Here is a 24,199-nt window from a genome sequence, read left to right on the forward strand (position 1 = left end):
TGATATCAACCAATATTTGATAAAATATAAAAGCAATAAAATATGCTGACTGCTAACGGATCATTTTCGCTCGGAATCATTTTGCGTATGCAACGATTGAATTTAAATTTAACACATCCATTACTGCAATGACCTACTCAATGAAGAGGTATACTACTAGACATCTACAGTAAAGCGGTTACTATATTTTTGATTGTTTTATTGTAGTATTTTTGTTTTTAATTTAATGTTAAAACTATATTTGATGACTATATAACGTAAATTTTCTTTTTCTGTTAAGGCCAGAATTAATTATGTACATAACGCATTCAATATTACAGACTATCATTTTTATCGCTTAATAAGGGTCGGTCCTATTTGGTATTTTAATTATTATCGCGTAGATTATGATAGTGCTATATCAATTAGTATTGTATACATTTTTAAATTGACTTTATAGCTTTTATTATTAATCGTATTATTAAATGGGTATGCGTAAAAACAACAATTAACAGGGCGTTTGTTTTTGTTTTTTAGTTGAAAATAATTTTAAAATAACACATCGTTCATAAGTTGTTGTTGTTTAACATCATTTTGGGGTAGCATTGAAATATTTTATATTGTAATAATATATACCTAAAGGCCGTGCCCAGATACAAGTATATAGGTACTTGCTTACCAATAAAAATTTTAAAGTTTAGGAATACGACGTCGACAGCAGACTAGCGCCGGTACACAATAATTATTAATACCATACCGTAAACATGTTCGGGTAATTTTTTAATATTATATAAGTTATATTAATCACACTATATCTATAACTCATTATAGCTGTAAATCGAAATTTGATGATCGAACGCTGTGAGCCATGACGAGCTGCTTGAACAGCTGGTAAAGTAAATAAAAGATCTTATTGGTACTCGATTCATAGCAGCGTATTAGGTATACTATGTTTGAACCGACCGAGCGATACTTGACCGCTATCCGACTACCGAATGCTATCTTTCTAAAGCGGTCAATACCTACGATTCTTTTTATGTTTCATTTTATATGAACACACCTAAGAGTTCGGGTGAGTTTAGTTTTTCAGTATTGTACAGCGTATGAACGGCAGAAAATATAAACAAATGATCAAAAGTGTTTGAATTTTTCGAACATGACCACTACGGTACGACTCGAATGACGATTTTTTCGTTAAAGGTCCGCGAACTATTACAATAAGTCGACTGCACTGTCGCGAAGCATAGCAGCCGGACAGGACGCGCGCGATCATGCGGTGCGGACGATTCGGACGGCGCGCCGTCGTGTCGGCGGCCATGGCCGCGATGGCCGCCATGTGCGCGTTCAACTTCGTGCTGACGCCCTACTTCGAGTGTCTACTGGACGGGGAAAGCTGCGACGAGCACGTGTCGTTCATGGCCGGCATATACGCGAGGTCGGTGAGCGTCACGTGCCTGGCCGCGGTGGCGGTGGCGTGGCGCAAACACCGCGGCGCCGTGGCCGCGTACACGGAGCGCAACGAGCTGCACGACGCGTACAGGACCGCGCCGGCCACCGGGGACGGGCGGCCGCGGTACCTCGGCCACGCGACGTTCGGCGCCGTCGTGTTGTACACGTCGATGGCGCTCATCCTGCCGGTCAACGCGTTCCGGCTGTACCGGTTCGTGTCCGACGACCGGCCGGTGGCCGTCATGGTGTACTTCGCCCTCATGTACTCGCAGAACCTGTACGCGTGCCTGTACGAGACGCACTTCGTGCGGCTGTTCTACGCGCTGTACACGAGGTTCGCGGACCTCAACGCCGAGATGGAGGCCGTCGGCGAGTGGATCGTGGACGGCCGGGCGCAGGCGCAGGCGCGCGAAGAACCGCCGCCGCCGCCGCCCGGCGGCCGCGGCGCCGGTTGGATACCGTACGACGGCGACGACGACGACGGCCGGCCGTCGCACCTGTACTTCTCGGCGGCCACCGGACAGCCGCTGGTCGACGCCGTCGAACGGTTCCGGTTCCGGCACCGGCTGATCCGCGAGGCCGTGGACGCGCTCAAGCCCGCGTTCGCCGTGCCCATAGGCCTGGCGCTGTGCAACCTGTGCGTGATGGCCCTGTTCGACGTCTACTACCACCTGAAGAACTCGGTCGATCAGCCGGCCGGCGACATGGCCACCATGTACATATTCATGTGGCTCAGCCAGTACACGTTCCGGTTTTTCGTCGTCACCATGACGGTGGACGCCACTGTGAAACAGGCCAGTTAATATATTATAATATTATAATAATATCGTAAACAGTCGACGACGTATAATATGCGGGAAATCAGTGTATAGACTTTCGTCGGGAGACTTGATCTCGCAAAAAGCTTTCGAGCGATATCTCTACCCCCTTTAAAAACTAATAAGAATACATAATACTGATATTATTCTACTCTAAAACTTTGGTCCAAACCGCTACTGTCAAAATTGAAAAAAACAAATTATAAAAACCTGAAGACTTTGTATATTTTGAATTCTGAAATAAATCTTAATATACCTATACATGGATACAAATAAAAATTATTCTAAGGTAATACCTAATGATGACAAAGAAAATGTAATAAATACTTATCAAATATTAATGTGTAAGGCTTAGCTTTAAAAAATATAAATTGCTGTAAGGATCACTTATTCAGTCGGACATCGCATCATATTTTCAAACATATTTAAAATGAAAACGTTATGAAGTCTTAAAAATAATTAAAGTAAAATTTTTTATTAAATTTTGAAACTACCTAATATATGGTAAAATTATTTCCTACAGTACATAGTATATTCATGGGTAAAATGTATATGGCATATGCTATATAAACTTAAACTTTTATAACACATAGAATGCCGGTACTTTAAAATTAAAATTAAATAATACAAGGGTATTGAAAAATCAAAATATATTAATTAATAGAGTATTAAGTATAATATATTAATGTTATTAATTTTGACATATTTTTTAGTTTACTGTATCTCAATGTTGCTATTTCATCATGCAGTACTTCCCTATTTTGAATTAAAAAAAAATAATACAAACAATGCTCATTTCCACACTGATTTTTTGAAATATTATTTGAATTGACAACTGACATGTTGTTCATTAGGGATGGAGAACTTTTTTTTAATGTGAGGATTATTTATTGTTTATAATTTGTTTGTTTACTTATAGGCACTAAGGTCGAAAGAAACAATAACGGACATATCCAGATACTGTTTAGATGTTTGTACAAAAGAAGAGGTTATTATAAACTATATTGCAACTATGCTATATGCATAAACTATATAATATTTTATTTCTGTTATATTTTTTCAGTTACAAATATTTTCAAATCAAATATCTAGTACTATAATAGAATTTTCGATGTGTGATCTTTTCACTGTAAATGTTCGACTCTTCACTTCAGTAAGTAGAAAATAAAATTATGTTAAATACTTGGTGAAGGAGTAAGTTTTCGGATTCGAAATTGAACACATATGATCTAAAGCGTTGCCTAATTAATATAAATGCATAAAAATGGAAAAATTGACAAATTTTTTTTTCTTTTTCTGCTCACTGCCACTTGTTGTCAGTTTTTTCAAAAAAATACTAGTTATTCGTATTTTTCATAGAGTAAAATTCATACTATCATTTCGCAAACGCATTTAACATATTAAAAAAACGTCGTTGTATCGTTTAGAACAGTTAAAATATTGAATATCTCAGAATTTAAAGTCCAAATTTACGAAATACCGTTTTTTTGAAAAAATCACATTACGTTAAATACTTGGTGAAGGAGTAAGTTTTCGGATTCGAAATTGAACACATATGATCTAAAGCGTTGCCTAATTAATATAAATGCATAAAAATGGAAAAATTGACAAATTTTTTTTTCTTTTTCTGCTCACTGCCACTTGTTGTCAGTTTTTTCAAAAAAATACTAGTTTTTCGTATTTTTCATAGTGTTAAATTCATACAATCATTTCGAAAACGCATTTAACATATTGAAAAAACGTCGTAGTGTCGTTTAGAACAATAAAAATATTGAATATCTCGAATTTAAAGTCCAAATTTACGAAATACCGTTTTTTTGAAAAAATCACATTACGTTAAATACTTGGTGAAGGAGTAAGTTTTCGGATTCGAAATTGAACACATATGATCTAAAGCGTTGCCTTATTAATATAAATGCATAAAAATGGAAAAATCGACAAATTTTTTTTTCTTTTTCTGCTCACTGCCACTTTTTGTCAGTTTTTTCAAAAAAATACTAGTTTTTCGTATTTTTCATAGCTTAAAATACATACTATCATTTCGCAAACGCATTTAACATATTAAAAAAACGTCGTTGTGTCGTTTAGAACAGTTAAAATATTGAATATCTCAGAATTTAAAGTCCAAATTTACGAAATACCGTTTTTTTGAAAAAATCACATTACGTTAAATACTTGATGAAGGAGTAAGTTTTCGGATTCGAAATTGAACATATATGATCTAAAGCGTTGCCTTATCAATATAAATGCATAAAAATGGAAAAATTGACAAATTTTTTTTTCTTTTTCTGCTCACTGCCACTTGTTGTCAGTTTTTTCAAAAAAATACTAGTTTTTCGTATTTTTCATAGCTTAAAATACATACTATCATTTCGCAAACGCATTTAACATATTAAAAAAACGTCGTTGTTGTGTCGTTTAGAACAGTAAAAACATTGTATATCTCAGAATTTAAAGTCCAAATTTACGAAATACCGTTTTTTTGAAAAAATCACATTACGTTAAATACTTGGTGAAGGAGTAAGTTTTCGGATTCGAATTGAACACATATGATCTAAAGCGTTGCCTTATTAATATAAATGCATAAAAATGGAAAAATTGACAAATTTTTTTTTCTTTTTCTGCTTCCTGCCACTTGTTGTCAGTTTTTTCAAAAAAATACTAGTTTTTCGTATTTTTCATAGCTTAAAATACATACTATCATTTCGCAAACGTATTTAACATATTAAAAAAACGTCGTTGTGTCGTTTAGAACAGTAAAAACATTGTATATCTCAGAATTTAAAGTCCAAATTTACGAAATACCGTTTTTTTGAAAAAATCACATTACGTTAAATACTTGATGAAGGAGTAAGTTTTCGGATTCGAAATTGAACATATATGATCTAAAGCGTTGCCTTATCAATATAAATGCATAAAAATGGAAAAATTGACAAATTTTTTTTTCTTTTTCTGCTCACTGCCACTTGTTGTCAGTTTTTTCAAAAAAATACTAGTTATTCGTATTTTTCATAGCTTAAAATACATACTATCATTTCGCAAACGCATTTAACATATTAAAAAAACGTCGTTGTGTCGTTTAGAACAGTAAAAACATTGTATATCTCAGAATTTAAAGTCCAAATTTACGAAATACCGTTTTTTTGAAAAAATCACATTACGTTAAATACTTGGTGAAGGAGTAAGTTTTCGGATTCGAAATTGAACACATATGATCTAAAGCGTTGCCTTATTAATATAAATGCATAAAAATGGAAAAATTGACAAATTTTTTTTTCTTTTTCTGCTTACTGCCACTTCTTGTCAGTTTTTTCAAAAAAATACTACTGTTTCGTATTTTTCATAGCTTAAAATACATACTATCATTTCGCAAACGCATTTAACATATTAAAAAAACGTCGTTGTGTCGTTTAGAACAGTAAAAACATTGTATATCTCAGAATTTAAAGTCCAAATTTACGAAATACCGTTTTTTTGAAAAAATCACATTACGTTAAATACTTGGTGAAGGAGTAAGTTTTCGGATTCGAAATTGAACACATATGATCTAAAGCGTTGCCTAATTAATATAAATGCATAAAAATGGAAAAATTGACAAATTTTTTTTTCTTTTTCTGCTCCTTGCCACTTGTTGACAGTTTTTTCAAAAAAATACTAGTTTTTCGTATTTTTCATAGCTTAAAATACATACTATCATTTCGCAAATGTACTTAACATATTAACAAAACGTCGTTGTGTCGTTTAGAACAGTAAAAACATTGAATATCTCCGAATTTAAAGTCCAAATTTACGAAATACCGTTTTTTTGAAAAATTCACATTACGTTAAATACTTGGTGAAGGAGTAAGTTTTCGGATTCGAAATTGAACACATATGATCTAAAGCGTTGCCTAATTAATATAAATGCATAAAAATGGAATAATTGACAATTTTTTTTTTTTTTTTCTGCTCACTGCCACTTGTTGTCAGTTTTTTCAAAAAAATACTAGTTATTCGTATTTTTCATAGTGTTAAATTCATACATCATTTCGAAAACGCATTTAACATATTGAAAAAACGTCGTAGTGTCGTTTAGAACAATAAAAATATTGAATATCTCCGAATTTAAAGTCCAAATTTACGAAATACCGTTTTTTTGAAAAAATCACATTACGTTAAATACTTGGTGAAGGAGTAAGTTTTCGGATTCGAAATGAACACATATGATCTAAAGCGTTGCCTTATTAATATAAATGCATAAAAATGGAAAAATCGACAATTTTTTTTTTCTTTTTCTGCTCACTGCCACTTTTTGTCAGTTTTTTCAAAAAAATACTAGTTTTTCGTATTTTTCATAGCTTAAAATACATACTATCATTTCGCAAAAGTATTTAACATATTAAAAAAACGTCGTTGTATCGTTTAGAACAGTTAAAATATTGAATATCTCAAAATTTAAAGTCCAAATTTACGAAATACCGTTTTTTTGAAAAAATCACATTACGTTAAATACTTGGTGAAGGAGTAAGTTTTCGGATTCGAAATTGAACACATATGATCTAAAGCGTCATCTTATTAATATAGATGCATAAAAATGGAAAAATTGACAAATTTTTTTTTCTATTTCTGCTCACTGCCACTTGTTGTCAGTTTTTTCAAAAAAATACTAGTTTTTTGTATTTTTTATAGCTTAAAATTCATACTATCATTTCGCAAACGCATTTAACATATTAAAAAAACGTCGTTGTATCGTTTAGAACAGTTAAAATATTGAATATCTCCGAATTTAAAGTCCAAATTTGCGAAATACCGTTTTTTTGAAAAAATCACATTACGTTAAATACTTGGTGAAGGAGTAAGTTTTCGGATTCGAAATGGAACACATATGATCTAAAGCGTTGCCTTATTAAAATAAATGCATAAAAATGGAAAAATTGACAAATTTTTTTTTCTTTTTCTGCTCACTGCCACTTGTTGTCAGTTTTTTCAAAAAAATTCAAGTTATTCGTAATTTTCATAGTGTAAAATTCATACTATCATTTACCAAACGCATTTAACATATTAAAAAAACGTCGTGGTGTCGTTTAGAACAGTAAAAATATTGAATATCTCCGAATTTAAAGTCCAAATTTACGAAATACCGTTTTTTTGAAAAAATCACATTACGTTAAATACTTGGTGAAGGAGTAAGTTTTCGGATTCGAAATGGAACACATATGATCTAAAGCGTTGCCTAATTAATATAAATGCATAAAAATGGAAAAATTGACAAATTTTTTTTTCTTTTTCTGCTTACTGCCACTTGTTGTCAGTTTTTTCAAAAAAATACTAGTTTTCGTATTTTTCATAGCTTAAAATACATACTATCATTTCGCAACGCATTTAACATATTAAAAAAACGTCGTTGTGTCGTTTAGAACAGTAAAAACATTGTATATCTCAGAATTTAAAGTCCAAATTTACGAAATACCGTTTTTTTGAAAAATTCACATTACGTTAAATACTTGGTGAAGGAGTAAGTTTTCGGATTCGAAATTGAACACATATGATCTAAAGCGTTGCCTAATTAATATAAATGCATAAAAATGGAATAATTGACAATTTTTTTTTTCTTTTTCTGCTCACTGCCACTTGTTGTCAGTTTTTTCAAAAAAATACTAGTTTTTCGTATTTTTCATAGCTTAAAATACATACTATCATTTCGCAAACGCATTTAACATATTAAAAAAAAGTCGTTGTGTCGTTTAGAACAGTAAAAACATTGTATATCTCAGAATTTAAAGTCCAAATTTACGAAATACTGTTTTTTTGAAAAATTCACATTACGTTAAATACTTGGTGAAGGAGTAAGTTTTCGGATTCGAAATTGAACACATATGATCTAAAGCGTTGCCTAATTAATATAAATGCATAAAAATGGAATAATTGACAATTTTTTTTTTCTTTTTCTGCTCACTGCCACTTGTTGTCAGTTTTTTCAAAAAAATACTAGTTTTTCGTATTTTTCATAGTGTTAAATTCATACAATCATTTCGAAAACGCATTTAACATATTGAAAAAACGTCGTAGTGTCGTTTAGAACAATAAAAATATTGAATATCTCCGAATTTAAAGTCCAAATTTACGAAATACCGTTTTTTTGAAAAAATCACATTACGTTAAATACTTGGTGAAGGAGTAAGTTTTCGGATTCGAAATTGAACACATATGATCTAAAGCGTTGCCTTATTAATATAAATGCATAAAAATGGAAAAATCGACAAATTTTTTTTTCTTTTTCTGCTCACTGCCACTTTTTGTCAGTTTTTTCAAAAAAATACTAGTTTTTCGTATTTTTCATAGCTTAAAATACATACTATCATTTCGCAAAAGTATTTAACATATTAAAAAAACGTCATTGTATCGTTTAGAACAGTTAAAATATTGAATATCTCAGAATTTAAAGTCCAAATTTACGAAATACCGTTTTTTTGAAAAAATCACATTACGTTAAATACTTGATGAAGGAGTAAGTTTTCGGATTCGAAATTGAACATATATGATCTAAAGCGTTGCCTTATCAATATAAATGCATAAAAATGGAAAAATTGACAAATTTTTTTTTCTTTTTCTGCTCACTGCCACTTGTTGTCAGTTTTTTCAAAAAAATACTAGTTTTTCGTATTTTTCATAGCTTAAAATACATACTATCATTTCGCAAACGCATTTAACATATTAAAAAAACGTCGTTGTGTCGTTTAGAACAGTAAAAACATTGTATATCTCAGAATTTAAAGTCCAAATTTACGAAATACCGTTTTTTTGAAAAAATCACATTACGTTAAATACTTGGTGAAGGAGTAAGTTTTCGGATTCGAAATTGAACACATATGATCTAAAGCGTTGCCTTATTAATATAAATGCATAAAAATGGAAAAATTGACAAATTTTTTTTTCTTTTTCTGCTTACTGCCACTTGTTGTCAGTTTTTTCAAAAAAATACTAGTTTTTCGTATTTTTCATAGCTTAAAATACATACTATCATTTCGCAAACGCATTTAACATATTAAAAAAACGTCGTTGTGTCGTTTAGAACAGTAAAAACATTGTATATCTCAGAATTTAAAGTCCAAATTTACGAAATACCGTTTTTTTGAAAAAATCACATTACGTTAAATACTTGATGAAGGAGTAAGTTTTCGGATTCGAAATTGAACATATATGATCTAAAGCGTTGCCTTATCAATATAAATGCATAAAAATGGAAAAATTGACAAATTTTTTTTTTTTTTCTGCTCACTGCCACTTGTTGTCAGTTTTTTCAAAAAAATACTAGTTTTTCGTATTTTTCATAGCTTAAAATACATACTATCATTTCGCAAACGCATTTAACATATTAAAAAAACGTCGTTGTGTCGTTTAGAACAGTAAAAACATTGTATATCTCAGAATTTAAAGTCCAAATTTACGAAATACCGTTTTTTTTAAAAAATCACATTACGTTAAATACTTGGTGAAGGAGTAAGTTTTCGGATTCGAAATTGAACACATATGATCTAAAGCGTTGCCTTATTAATATAAATGCATAAAAATGGAAAAATTGACAAATTTTTTTTTCTTTTTCTGCTTACTGCCACTTGTTGTCAGTTTTTTCAAAAAAATACTAGTTATTCGTATTTTTCATAGCTTAAAATACATACTATCATTTCGCAAACGCATTTAACATATTAAAAATACGTCGTTGTGTCGTTTAGAACAGTAAAAACATTGTATATCTCAGAATTTAAAGTCCAAATTTACGAAATACCGTTTTTTTGAAAAATTCACATTACGTTAAATACTTGGTGAAGGAGTAAGTTTTCGGATTCGAAATTGAACACATATGATCTAAAGCGTTGCCTAATTAATATAAATGCATAAAAATGGAATAATTGACAAATTTTTTTTTCTTTTTCTGCTCACAGCCACGTGTTGTCAGTTTTTTCAAAAAAATACTAGTTATTCGTATTTTTCATAGTGTAAAATTCATACAATCATTTCGAAAACGCATTTAACATATTGAAAAAACGTCGTCGTAGTGTCGTTTAGAACAATAAAAATATTGAATATCTCCGAATTTAAAGTCCAAATTTACGAAATACCGTTTTTTTGAAAAAATCACATTACGTTAAATACTTGGTGAAGGAGTAAGTTTTCGGATTCGAAATTGAACACATATGATCTAAAGCGTTGCCGTATTAATATAAATGCATAAAAAAATGGAAAAATCGACAAATTTTTTTTTCTTTTTCTGCTCACTGCCACTTTTTGTCAGTTTTTTCAAAAAAATACTAGTTTTTCGTATTTTTCATAGCTTAAAATACATACTATCATTTCGCAAAAGTATTTAACATATTAAAAAAACGTCGTTGTATCGTTTAGAACAGTTAAAATATTGAATATCTCAGAATTTAAAGTCCAAATTTACGAAATACCGTTTTTTTGAAAAAATCACATTACGTTAAATACTTGATGAAGGAGTAAGTTTTCGGATTCGAAATTGAACATATATGATCTAAAGCGTTGCCTTATAATATAAATGCATAAAAATGGAAAAATTGACACAAATTTTTTTTCTTTTTCTGCTCACTGCCACTTGTTGTCAGTTTTTTCAAAAAAATACTAGTTTTTCGTATTTTTCATAGCTTAAAATACATACTATCATTTCGCAAACGCATTTAACATATTAAAAAAACGTCGTTCGTTGTCGTTTAGAACAGTAAAAACATTGTATATCTCAGAATTTAAAGTCCAAATTTACGAAATACCGTTTTTTTGAAAAAATCACATTACGTTAAATACTTGGTGAAGGAGTAAGTTTTCGGATTCGAAATTGAACACATATGATCTAAAGCGTTGCCTAATCAATATAAATGCATAAAAATGGAATAATTGACAATTTTTTTTTCTTTTTCTGCTCACTGCCACTTGTTGTCAGTTTTTTCAAAAAAATACTAGTTTTTCGTATTTTTCATAGTGTTAAATTCATACAATCATTTCGCAAACGCATTTAACATATTAAAAAAACGTCGTAGTGTCGTTTAGAACAGTAAAAATATTGAATATCTCCGAATTTAAAGTCCAAATTTACGAAATACCGTTTTTTTGAAAAAATCACTTTACGTTAAATACTTGGTGAAGGAGTAAGTTTTCGGATTCGAAATCGAACACATATGATCTAAAGCTTTGCCTAATTAATATAAATGCAAAAAAATGGAATAATTGACAAATTTTTTTTCTTTTTCTGCTCACAGCCACGTGTTGTCAGTTTTTTCAAAAAAATACTAGTTATTCGTATTTTTCATAGAGTAAAATTCATACTATCATTTCGCAAACGCATTTAACATATTAAAAAAACGTCGTTGTATCGTTTAGAACAGTTAAAATGTTGAATATCTCCGAATTTAAAGTCCAAATTTACGAAATACCGTTTTTTTGAAAAAATCACTTTACGTTAAATACTTGGTGAAGGAGTAAGTTTTCGGATTCGAAATCGAACACATATGATCTAAAGCGTTGCCTATTAATATAAATGCATAAAAATGGAAAAATTGACAAATTTTTTTTCTTTTTCTGCTTACTGCCACTTGTTGTCAGTTTTTTCAAAAAAATACTAGTTATTCGTATTTTCATAGCTTAAAATACATACTATCATTTCGCAAACGCATTTAACATATTAAAAATACGTCGTTGTGTCGTTTAGAACAGTAAAAACATTGATATATCTCAGAATTTAAAGTCCAAATTTACGAAATACCGTTTTTTTGAAAAATTCACATTACGTTAAATACTTGGTGAAGGAGTAAGTTTTCGGATTCGAAATTGAACACATATGATCTAAAGCGTTGCCTAATTAATATAAATGCATAAAAATGGAATAATTGACAATTTTTTTTTTCTTTTTCTGCTCACTGCCACTTGTTGTCAGTTTTTTCAAAAAAATACTAGTTTTTCGTATTTTTCATAGTGTTAAATTCATACAATCATTTCGAAAACGCATTTAACATATTGAAAAAACGTCGTAGTGTCGTTTAGAACAAAAAAATATTGAATATCTCCGAATTTAAAGTCCAAATTTACGAAATACCGTTTTTTTGAAAAAATCACATTACGTTAAATACTTGGTGAAGGAGTAAGTTTTCGGATTCGAAATTGAACACATATGATCTAAAGCGTTGCCGTATTAATATAAATGCATAAAAATGGAAAAATCGACAAATTTTTTTTTCTTTTTCTGCTCACTGCCACTTTTTGTCAGTTTTTTCAAAAAAATACTAGTTTTTCGTATTTTTCATAGCTTAAAATACATACTATCATTTCGCAAAAGTATTTAACATATTAAAAAAACGTCGTTGTATCGTTTAGAACAGTTAAAATATTGAATATCTCAGAATTTAAAGTCCAAATTTACGAAATACCGTTTTTTTGAAAAAATCACATTACGTTAAATACTTGATGAAGGAGTAAGTTTTCGGATTCGAAATTGAACATATATGATCTAAAGCGTTGCCTTATAATATAAATGCATAAAAATGGAAAAATTGACAAATTTTTTTTTCTTTTTCTGCTCACTGCCACTTGTTGTCAGTTTTTTCAAAAAAATACTAGTTTTCGTCGTATTTTTCATAGCTAAAATACATACTATCATTTCGCAAACGCATTTAACATATTAAAAAAACGTCGTTGTGTCGTTTAGAACAGTAAAAACATTGTATATCTCAGAATTTAAAGTCCAAATTTACGAAATACCGTTTTTTTGAAAAATTCACATTACGTTAAATACTTGGTGAAGGAGTAAGTTTTCGGATTCGAAATTGAACACATATGATCTAAAGCGTTGCCTAATCAATATAAATGCATAAAAATGGAATAATTGACAATTTTTTTTTTCTTTTTCTGCTCACTGCCACTTGTTGTCAGTTTTTTCAAAAAAATACTAGTTTTTCGTATTTTTCATAGTGTAAATTCATACAATCATTTCGAAAACGCATTTAACATATTGAAAAAAACGTCGTAGTGTCGTTTAGAACAATAAAAATATTGAATATCTCCGAATTTAAAGTCCAAATTTACGAAATACCGTTTTTTTGAAAAAATCACATTACGTTAAATACTTGGTGAAGGAGTAAGTTTTCGGATTCGAAATTGAACACATATGATCTAAAGCGTTGCCTTATTAATATAAATGCATAAAAATGGAAGAAATCGACAAATTTTTTTTCTTTTTCTGCTCACTGCCACTTTTTGTCAGTTTTTTCAAAAAAATACTAGTTTTTCGTATTTTTCATAGCTTAAAATCATACTATCATTTCGCCAAAGTATTTAACATATTAAAAAAACGTCGTTGTATCGTTTAGAACAGTTAAAATATTGAATATCTCAGAATTTAAAGTCCAAATTTACGAAATACCGTTTTTTTGAAAAAATCACATTACGTTAAATACTTGATGAAGGAGTAAGTTTTCGGATTCGAAATTGAACATATATGATCTAAAGCGTTGCCTAATTATATAAATGCATAAAAATGGAAAAATTGACAAATTTTTTTTTCTTTTTTTTGCTCACTGCCACTTGTTGTCAGTTTTTTCAAAAAAATACTAGTTTTTCGTATTTTTCATAGCTTAAAATACATACTATCATTTCGCAAACGCATTTAACATATTAAAAAAACGTCGTTGTGTCGTTTAGAACAGTAAAAACATTGTATATCTCAGAATTTAAAGTCCAAATTTACGAAATACCGTTTTTTTGAAAAAATCACATTACGTTAAATACTTGGTGAAGGAGTAAGTTTTCGGATTCGAAATTGAACACATATGATCTAAAGCGTTGCCTTATTAATATAAATGCATAAAAATGGAAAAATCGACAAATTTTTTTTTCTTTTTCTGCTCACTGCCACTTTTTGTCAGTTTTTTCAAAAAAATACTAGTTTTTCGTATTTATAGCTTAAAATACATACTATCATTTCGCAAAAGTATTTAACATATTAAAAAAACGTCGTTGTATCGTTTAGAACAGTTAAAATATTGAATATCTCAGAATTTAAAGTCCAAATTTACGAAATACCGTTTTTTTGAAAAAATCACATTACGTTAAATACTTGGTGAAGGAGTAAGTTTTCGGATTCGAAATTGAACACATATGATCTAAAGCGTTGCCTTATTAATATAAATGCATAAAAATGGAGAAATCGACAAATTTTTTTTTCTTTTTCTGCTCACTGCCACTTTTTGTCAGTTTTTTCAAAAAAATACTAGTTTTTCGTATTTTTCATAGTGTTAAATTCATACAATCATTTCGAAAACGCATTTAACATATTGAAAAAACGTCGTAGTGTCGTTTAGAACAGTTAAAATATTGAATATCTCAGAATTTAAAGTCCAAATTTACGAAATACCGTTTTTTTGAAAAAATCACATTACGTTAAATACTTGGTGAAGGAGTAAGTTTTCGGATTCGAAATTGAACACATATGATCTAAAGCGTTGCCTTATTAATTAAATGCATAAAAATAAAAGGAAAATCGACAAATTTTTTTTCTTTTTCTGCTCACTGCCACTTTTTGTCAGTTTTTTCAAAAAAATACTAGTTTTTCGTATTTTTCATAGCTTAAAATACATACTATCATTTCGCAAAAGTATTTAACATATTAAAAAAACGTCGTTGTATCGTTTAGAACAGTTAAAATATTGAATATCTCAGAATTTAAAGTCCAAATTTACGAAATACCGTTTTTTTGAAAAAATCACATTACGTTAAATACTTGATGAAGGAGTAAGTTTTCGGATTCGAAATTGAACATATATGATCTAAAGCGTTGCCTATCAATATAAATGCATAAAAATGGAAAAATTGACAAATTTTTTTTTTTTTTTCTGCTCACTGCCACTTGTTGTCAGTTTTTTCAAAAAATACTAGTTTTTCGTATTTTCATAGCTTAAAATACATACTATCATTTCGCAACAAACGCTAACATATTAAAAAAACGTCGTTGTGTCGTTTAGAACAGTATAAAAACATTGTATATCTCAGAATTTAAAGTCCAAATTTACGAAATACCGTTTTTTTGAAAAAATCACATTACGTTAAATACTTGGTGAAGGAGTAAGTTTTCGGATTCGAAATTGAACACATATGATCTAAAGCGTTGCCTTATTAATATAAATGCATAAAAATGGAAAAATCGACAAATTTTTTTTTCTTTTTCTGCTCACTGCCACTTTTTGTCAGTTTTTTCAAAAAAATACTAGTTTTTCGTATTTTTTATAGCTTAAAATACATACTATCATTTCGCAAAAGTATTTAACATATTAAAAAAACGTCGTTGTATCGTTTAGAACAGTTAAAATATTGAATATCTCAGAATTTAAAGTCCAAATTTACGAAATACCGTTTTTTTGAAAAAATCACATTACGTTAAATACTTGATGAAGGAGTAAGTTTTCGGATTCGAAATTGAACATATATGATCTAAAGCGTTGCCTTATCAATATAAATGCATAAAAATGGAAAAATTGACAAATTTTTTTTTCTTTTTCTGCTCACTGCCACTTGTTGTCAGTTTTTTCAAAAAAATACTAGTTTTTCGTATTTTTCATAGCTTAAAATACATACTATCATTTCGCAAAAGTATTTAACATATTAAAAAAACGTCGTTGTATCTTTTAGAACAGTTAAAATATTGAATATCTCAGAATTTAAAGTCCAAATTTACGAAATACCGTTTTTTTGAAAAAATCACATTACGTTAAATACTTGATGAAGGAGTAAGTTTTCGGATTCGAAATTGAACATATATGATCTAAAGCGTTGCCTTATCAATATAAATGCATAAAAATGGAAAAATTGACAAAATTTTTTTTCTTTTTCTGCTCACTGCCACTTGTTGTCAGTTTTTTCAAAAAAATACTAGTTTTTCGTATTTTTCATAGCTTAAAATACATACTATCATTTCGCAAACGCATTTAACATATTAAAAAAACGTCGTTGTATCGTTTAGAACAGTTAAAATATTGAATATCTCAGAATTTAAAGTCCAAATTTACGAAATACCGTTTTTTTGAAAAAATCACATTACGTTAAATACTTGATGAAGGAGTAAGTTTTCGGATTCGAAATGAACATATATGATCTAAAGCGTTGCCTTATCAATATAAATGCATAAAAATGGAAAAATTGACAAATTTTTTTCTTTTTCTGCTCACTGCCACTTGTTGTCAGTTTTTTCAAAAAAATACTAGTTTTTCGTATTTTTCATAGCTTAAAATACATACTATCATTTCGCAAACGCATTTAACATATTAAAAAAACGTCGTTGTGTCGTTTAGAACAGTAAAAACATTGTATATCTCAGAATTTAAAGTCCAAATTTACGAAATACCGTTTTTTTGAAAAATTCACATTACGTTAAATACTTGGTGAAGGAGTAAGTTTTCGGATTCGAAATTGAACACATATGATCTAAAGCGTTGCCTAATTAATATAAATGCATAAAAATGGAATAATTGACAATTTTTTTTTTCTTTTTCTGCTCACTGCCACTTGTTGTCAGTTTTTTCAAAAAAATACTAGTTTTTCGTATTTTTCATAGTGTTAAATTCATACAATCATTTCGAAAACGCATTTAACATATTGAAAAAAACGTCGTAGTGTCGTTTAGAACAATAAAAATATTGAATATCTCCGAATTTAAAGTCCAAATTTACGAAATACCGTTTTTTTGAAAAAATCACATTACGTTAAATACTTGGTGAAGGAGTAAGTTTTCGGATTCGAAATTGAACACATATGATCTAAAGCGTTGCCTTATTAATATAAATGCATAAAAATGGAAAAATCGACAAATTTTTTTTTCTTTTTCTGCTCACTGCCACTTTTTGTCAGTTTTTTCAAAAAAAAATACTAGTTTTTCGTTTTTCATAGTTAAAATACATACTATCATTTCGAAAACGCATTTAACATACTGAAAAAACGTCGTAGTGTCGTTTAGCACAGTAAAAACATTGAATATCTCAGAATTTAAAGTCCAAATTTACGAAATACCGTTTTTTTGAAAAAATCACATTACGTTAAATACTTGATGAAGGAGTAAGTTTTCGGATTCGAAATTGAACACATATGATCTAAAGCGTTGCCTAATTAATATAAATGCATAAAAATGGAAAAATTTACAAATTTTTTTTTTTTTTTTCTGCTCACTGCCACTTGTTGTCAGTTTTTTCAAAAAAATACTAGTTATTCGTATTTTTCATAGTGTTAAATTCATACTATCATTTCGAAAACGTATTTTACATATTGAAAAAACGTCGTAGTATCGTTTAGAACAGTTAAAATATTGAATATCTCAGAATTTAAAGTCCAAATTTACGAAAACCCGTTTTTTTGAAAAAATCACATTACGTTAAATACTTGGTGAAGGAGTAAGTTTTCGGATTTGAAATTGAACACATATGATCTAACGCGTCGCCTAATTAATATAAATGCATAAAAATGGAAAAATTGACAAATTTTTTTTTCTATTTCTGCTCACTGCCACTTGTTGTCAGTTTTTTCAAAAAAATACTAGTTATTCGTATTTTTCATAGTGTAAAATTCATAATATCATTTCGCAAACGCATTTAACATATTAAAAAAACGTCGTAGTGTCGTTTAGAACAGTAAAAATATTGAATATCTCCGAATTTAAAGTCCAAATTTACGAAATACCGTTTTTTTGAAAAAATCACATTACGTTAAATACTTGGTGAAGGAGTAAGTTTTCGGATTCGAAATCGAACACATATGATCTAAAGCTTTGCCTAATTAATATAAATGCAAAAAAATGGAATAATTGACAAATTTTTTTTCTTTTTCTGCTCACTGCCACTTGTTGTCAGTTTTTTCAAAAAAATACTAGTTATTCGTATTTTTCATAGTGTAAAATTCATACTATCATTTCGAAAACGCATTTAACATATTGAAAAAAACGTCGTAGTGTCGTTTAGAACATAAAAACATTGAATATCTCCGAATTTAAAGTCCAAATTTACGAAATACCGTTTTTTTGAAAAAATCACATTACGTTAAATACTTGGTGAAGGAGTAAGTTTTCGGATTCGAAATCGAACACATATGATCTAAAGCGTTGCCTAATTAATATAAATGCATAAAAATGGAAAAATTGACAATTTTTTTTTCTTTTTCTGCTCACTGCCACTTGTTGTCAGTTTTTTCAAAAAAATACTAGTTATTCGTATTTTTCATAGTTAAAACATACTATCATTTCGCAAACGCATTTAACATATTAAAAAAACGTCGTAGTGTCGTTTAGAACAGTAAAAATATTGAATATCTCCGAATTTAAAGTCCAAATTTACGAAATACCGTTTTTTTGAAAAAATCACATTACGTTAAATACTTGGTGAAGGAGTAAGTTTTCGGATTCGAAATTGAACACATATGATCTAAAGCGTTGCCTAATTAATATAAATGCATAAAAATGGAAAAATTGACAAATTTTTTTTTCTATTTCTGCTCACTGCCACTTGTTGTCAGTTTTTTCAAAAAAATACTAGTTATTCGTATTTTTCATAGCTTATAAACATACTATCATTTCGCAAACGCATTTAACATATTAAAAAAACGTCGTTGTGTCGTTTAGAACAGTAAAAACATTGTATATCTCAGAATTTAAAGTCCAAATTTACGAAATACCGTTTTTTTGAAAAAATCACATTACGTTAAATACTTGGTGAAGGAGTAAGTTTTCGGATTCGAAATTGAACACATATGATCTAAAGCGTTGCCTAATTAATATAAATGCATAAAAATGGAAAAATTGACAAATTTTTTTTTCTTTTTCTGCTCCTTGCCACTTGTTGTCAGTTTTTTCAAAAAAATACTAGTTTTTCGTATTTTTCATAGCTTAAAATACATACTATCATTTCGCAAATGCATTTAACATATTAAAAATCGTCGTTGTGTCGTTTAGAACAGTAAAAACATTGTATATCTCAGAATTTAAAGTCCAAATTTACGAAATACCGTTTTTTTGAAAAAATCACATTACGTTAAATACTTGGTGAAGGAGTAAGTTTTCGGATTCGAAATTGAACACATATGATCTAAAGCGTTGCCTAATTAATATAAATGCATAAAAATGGAAAAATTGACAATTTTTTTTTCTTTTTCTGCTCACTGCCACTTGTTGTCAGTTTTTTCAAAAAAATACTAGTTTTTCGTATTTTTCATAGTGTTAAATTCATACAATCATTTCGAAAGCGCATTTAACATATTGAAAAAACGTCGTAGTGTCGTTTAGAACATAAAAATATTGAATATCTCCGAATTTAAAGTCCAAATTTACGAAATACCGTTTTTTTGAAAAAATCACATTACGTTAAATACTTGGTGAAGAGAGTAAGTTTTCGGATTCGAAATTGAACACATATGATCTAAAGCGTTGCCTTATTAATATAAATGCATAAAAATGGAAAAATCGACAAATTTTTTTTCTTTTTCTGCTCACTGCCACTTTTTGTCAGTTTTTTCAAAAAAATACTAGTTTTTCGTATTTTTCATAGCTTAAAATCATACTATCATTTCGCAAACGTATTTAACATATTAAAAAAACGTCGTTGTATCGTTTAGAACAGTTAAAATATTGAATATCTCAATTTAAAGTCCAAATTTACGAAATACCGTTTTTTTGAAAAAATCACATTACGTTAAATACTTGGTGAAGGAGTAAGTTTTCGGATTCGAAATTGAACACATATGATCTAAAGCGTTGCCTAATTAATATAAATGCATAAAAATGGAAAAATTGACAAATTTTTTTTTCTTTTTCTGCTCCTTGCCACTTGTTGTCAGTTTTTTCAAAAAAATACTAGTTTTTCGTATTTTTCATAGCTTAAAATACATACTATCATTTCGCAAATGTACTTAACATATTAAAAAAACGTCGTTGTGTCGTTTAGAACAGTAAAAACATTAAATATCTCCGAATTTAAAGTCCAAATTTACGAAATACCGTTTTTTTGAAAAAATCACATTACGTTAAATACTTGGTGAAGGAGTAAGTTTTCGGATTCGAAATTGAACACATATGATCTAAAGCGTTGCCTAATTAATATAAATGCATAAAAATGGAAAAATTTACAAATTTTTTTTTCTTTTTCTGCTCACTGCCACTTGTTGTCAGTTTTTTCAAATAAATACTAGTTATTCGTATTTTTCATAGTGTTAAATTCATACAATCATTTCGAAAACGCATTTAACATACTGAAAAAACGTCGTAGTGTCGTTTAGCACAGTAAAAACATTGAATATCTCCGAATTTAAAGTCCAAATTTACGAAATACCGTTTTTTTGAAAAAATCACATTACGTTAAATACTTGGTGAAGGAGTAAGTTTTCGGATTCGAAATTGAACACATATGATCTAAAGCGTTGCCTAATTAATATAAATGCATAATAATGGAAAAATTGACAATTTTTTTTTTCTTTTTCTGCTCACTGCCACTTGTTGTCAGTTTTTTCAAAATAATACTAGTTATTCGTATTTTTCATAGTGTTAAATTCATACAATCATTTCGAAAACGCATTTAACATATTGAAAAAACGTCGCAGTGTCGTTTAGCACAGTAAAAACATTGAATATCTCCGAATTTAAAGTCCAAATTTACGAAATACCGTTTTTTTTTGAAAAAATCACATTACGTTAAATACTTGATGAAGGAGTAAGTTTTCGGATTCGAAATTGAACACATATGATCTAAAGCGTTGCCTTATTAATATAAATGCATAAAAATGGAAAAATTGACAAATTTTTTTTTCTTTTTCTGCTTACTGCCACTTGTTGTCAGTTTTTTCAAAAAAATACTAGTTTTTCGTATTTTTCATAGCTTATAATACATACTATCATTTCGCAAACGCATTTAACATATTAAAAAAACGTCGTTGTGTCGTTTAGAACAGTAAAAACATTGTATATCTCAGAATTTAAAGTCCAAATTTACGAAATACCGTTTTTTTGAAAAAATCACATTACGTTAAATACTTGGTGAAGGAGTAAGTTTTCGGATTCGAAATTGAACACATATGATCTAAAGCGTTGCCTAATTAATATAAATGCATAAAAATGGAAAAATTGACAAATTTTTTTTTCTTTTTCTGCTCCTTGCCACTTGTTGTCAGTTTTTTCAAAAAAATACTAGTTTTTCGTATTTTTCATAGCTTAAAATACATACTATCATTTCGCAAATGTACTTAACATATTAAAAAAACGTCGTTGTGTCGTTTAGAACAGTAAAAACATTGAATATCTCCGAATTAATAAATAATAATAATAATTAATGTAAATGCATAAAAACTTTTAAAATGTCAAATTTTTTTTTATATGTATTTATTTATTATCTTCAATTGATGTATTTGATTTGTTGTGTATCTAAAATAGTCGTGGATATTTATAATATTCATCAATTATTTCGATTCTTTTTGTATTTACAGTTTTTTATTTTCATTATTGATATGATAAATATTTTCCTATTTTAATGAATTTTTTTGTTATTTTAAATACTCCTGTTCGTATTGTTTTAAATTTATAATTGTCGATATTATTGTTTTGGTTATGTTATAATTCTTGAGAATATAATTCAAAGTTCTTCATATGTTAATTTCATAGAGATTCAAAATTTATAGTAATACATATATAGAGGCACAATTATTAGAGTTTGATGTTCAAACGTTGACTAAGGTTAGTCAAAATCACTTTTTATTTGCTTAGTTTTTGGGCGGTATAATTCATAATGTTGTTTGTATAAGTAGCTAAGAGTTTAAAATGTATTTTAAGATTTTCTTTATGTTTTGCTTGCATTCATTTTTAAAAACCTAAATTTAGGTGTATTTAGGCCATTAAAACCTAACCATTTTTTTAGTATCGACCATAAATCAATCTATGTCGACATTTCATCTCCGTTCAGAATCGTTTTTCGTATACATTGATACCTTTCATTGGATTCAAATTTATCACATCATGGTCTTTATTCACCTTCTATACAGCTGCAGATTTTTATCCACTTGACCATTCTTTTTTAATAGTTAATATTCTTGTTTTTGCTTTTTTTAAATAATCCTGTATTTTTTTTTTGTTGCTATCTATGCTTTAAAAGTCGAATTTTGCGTAGTATTAATATTTTCAAATTGTATATTTTATATTTTTTTGATTATATAAATAAATATTTTGTCAAATAATGGTCGTAATTTTTGTAATAAAATGCATAGCATTAAGTTATTACTTAGTAGTCGTACTATCATTATTGAATTATTAATAATTATATTTATATTATTAATGTATTATTAATGTATAATAGTTAATACGTTTTTTCACTTTTTAACTAAAAAAATGATGGTCACTCTTGGTATAATACTGTTGTTCTGTATTATTGTCCTTATAAAATTGGTAATATATACCTATATTATTAGTTTCCTCATCTCCTTAGCTCATTGAATAAAAATCGCTTAACAAAAGTCATATTTAATGTTACACGATGATTTGTAAGTAAGTATTGATTTTTTTTTTTCATGATTCTTTCATGGTATTTTTTATTATTGTGATATTATAAGAATTACATTTTAGCAAAATTCATAGAGTTTGAATAATGAGGTGTGATTTTCGTATGGTTTTAAGTTGTTACGAAATCTGCACTTTTTTACTGTACAGAAATTTTAGATTAAATAAATAATATTTTTTTTTTAAGTGTCGAGACTTAGCCACTTTCAAGCTATTCAATTTTATTATAAAACTATAATATGGCCTGCATATTCGAATAAATAGATTGTGAGGTAGACGAAGAATAATGAATTTATACTTTTTGTTAATAAACTACAGATATATTATTATAGTTGACAGTCAATAAAAGTAAATATTATTTTCTCAACATCCCAATCATCGTATTAAACTTTAAAATATTTACAAAGTCCAGTAGTTAATATAAATTTTGTATTCCGTTTTGTTTCAGGCGGTCGGTGTTTGTATTACTTACTTAGTAATATTACTTCAGTTCAAATTAAAAGTGGATAATGTTTATTAGCAAACAGTTTTAGAACTATATGCGTGTAGGGGAATTCTCGAAATCAATAACAACGCACGCGTGTATAAATATATCGTGTTTTATATATACATAACCTAAGATAACATTTTTCAACATTTACATTCAATCGCTTAACAGTAAATATTTTCATTAGATTTTTTGTTGATCTACATAACTTCAAGTCATGTCGGGTATTTTACGAGATAAAAATATTTCTTACATGATTAACACTAACTTTTAAGCAGTAGAATTAGGTAGTACGATTTTTAATATATATTTTTTTGAACTATGAGTGATAAAAAATATGTGTATTTATATTTTATACCAATATGAATTATGACTTATTACAGGCTATGCCTGCCTACTTAAATATTTCACTGTCGAAATTTAACATTAAAAATTGATTAATTTTTGATAGTGAGAATATTTTAGAATAATACATGTACATGATTTTGGATAAGAAAAAAAAATGTGAAATGTATGGTGATTTTATAGTGTTAGATTTTTTTTGTAGATATTTACTTTTTATTTCAATATGTTTTTTTTATTATTACTTGTACAATATATTAAATTAAGATAATATATTTTGCGGGAAAAATTATATTGTATCTAATAAAGAAAAGATAAGTTCCTTTTTCTTTAAAGAAAGACCATCAGTTCTTAGAACAAAACACAATTAACCTAATTACAACAGTGAAACATTATGTGTACCTAATCAGATAATTACTTAAAAAATGGTTTTGGATTCCACTCAGCATATTTGTATACTTACTATGGAAAATGGGGCGGTAGTAAACTCTCCCGATTTTATGGTAAACTATCCCGATTTTTAAAAATAGTAAACTCTCCCGGGTCAAAATTATGTTTACCTGAAGTAAATGT

General features: G+C 28.6%; 1 protein-coding gene and 1 long non-coding RNA gene across 2 annotated transcripts; both read left to right on the forward strand.

The window, feature by feature from the left end:
• LOC126550160 (uncharacterized) lies at positions 1 to 2,451 on the forward strand. The gene is made up of 2 exons (XM_050201196.1): positions 1 to 1,051; positions 1,180 to 2,451. Exon 2 carries the CDS (start codon positions 1,251 to 1,253, stop codon positions 2,229 to 2,231), a length of 981 nt encoding a protein of 326 aa, XP_050057153.1. The 5' UTR covers positions 1 to 1,051; positions 1,180 to 1,250; the 3' UTR covers positions 2,232 to 2,451.
• Positions 2,452 to 3,158: 707 nt separating this feature from the next.
• On the forward strand, positions 3,159 to 23,298 carry LOC126550161 (uncharacterized). Its single transcript, XR_007604203.1, has 3 exons — positions 3,159 to 3,234; positions 3,310 to 3,399; positions 23,246 to 23,298. It is a non-coding gene; the product is annotated as an uncharacterized LOC126550161 (long non-coding RNA).
• Positions 23,299 to 24,199: the final 901 nt, after the last annotated feature.

The sequence above is a fragment of the Aphis gossypii genome, chromosome 2 (assembly GCF_020184175.1).
Source record: "Aphis gossypii isolate Hap1 chromosome 2, ASM2018417v2, whole genome shotgun sequence".
Classification (NCBI taxonomy): domain Eukaryota; kingdom Metazoa; phylum Arthropoda; class Insecta; order Hemiptera; family Aphididae; genus Aphis; species Aphis gossypii.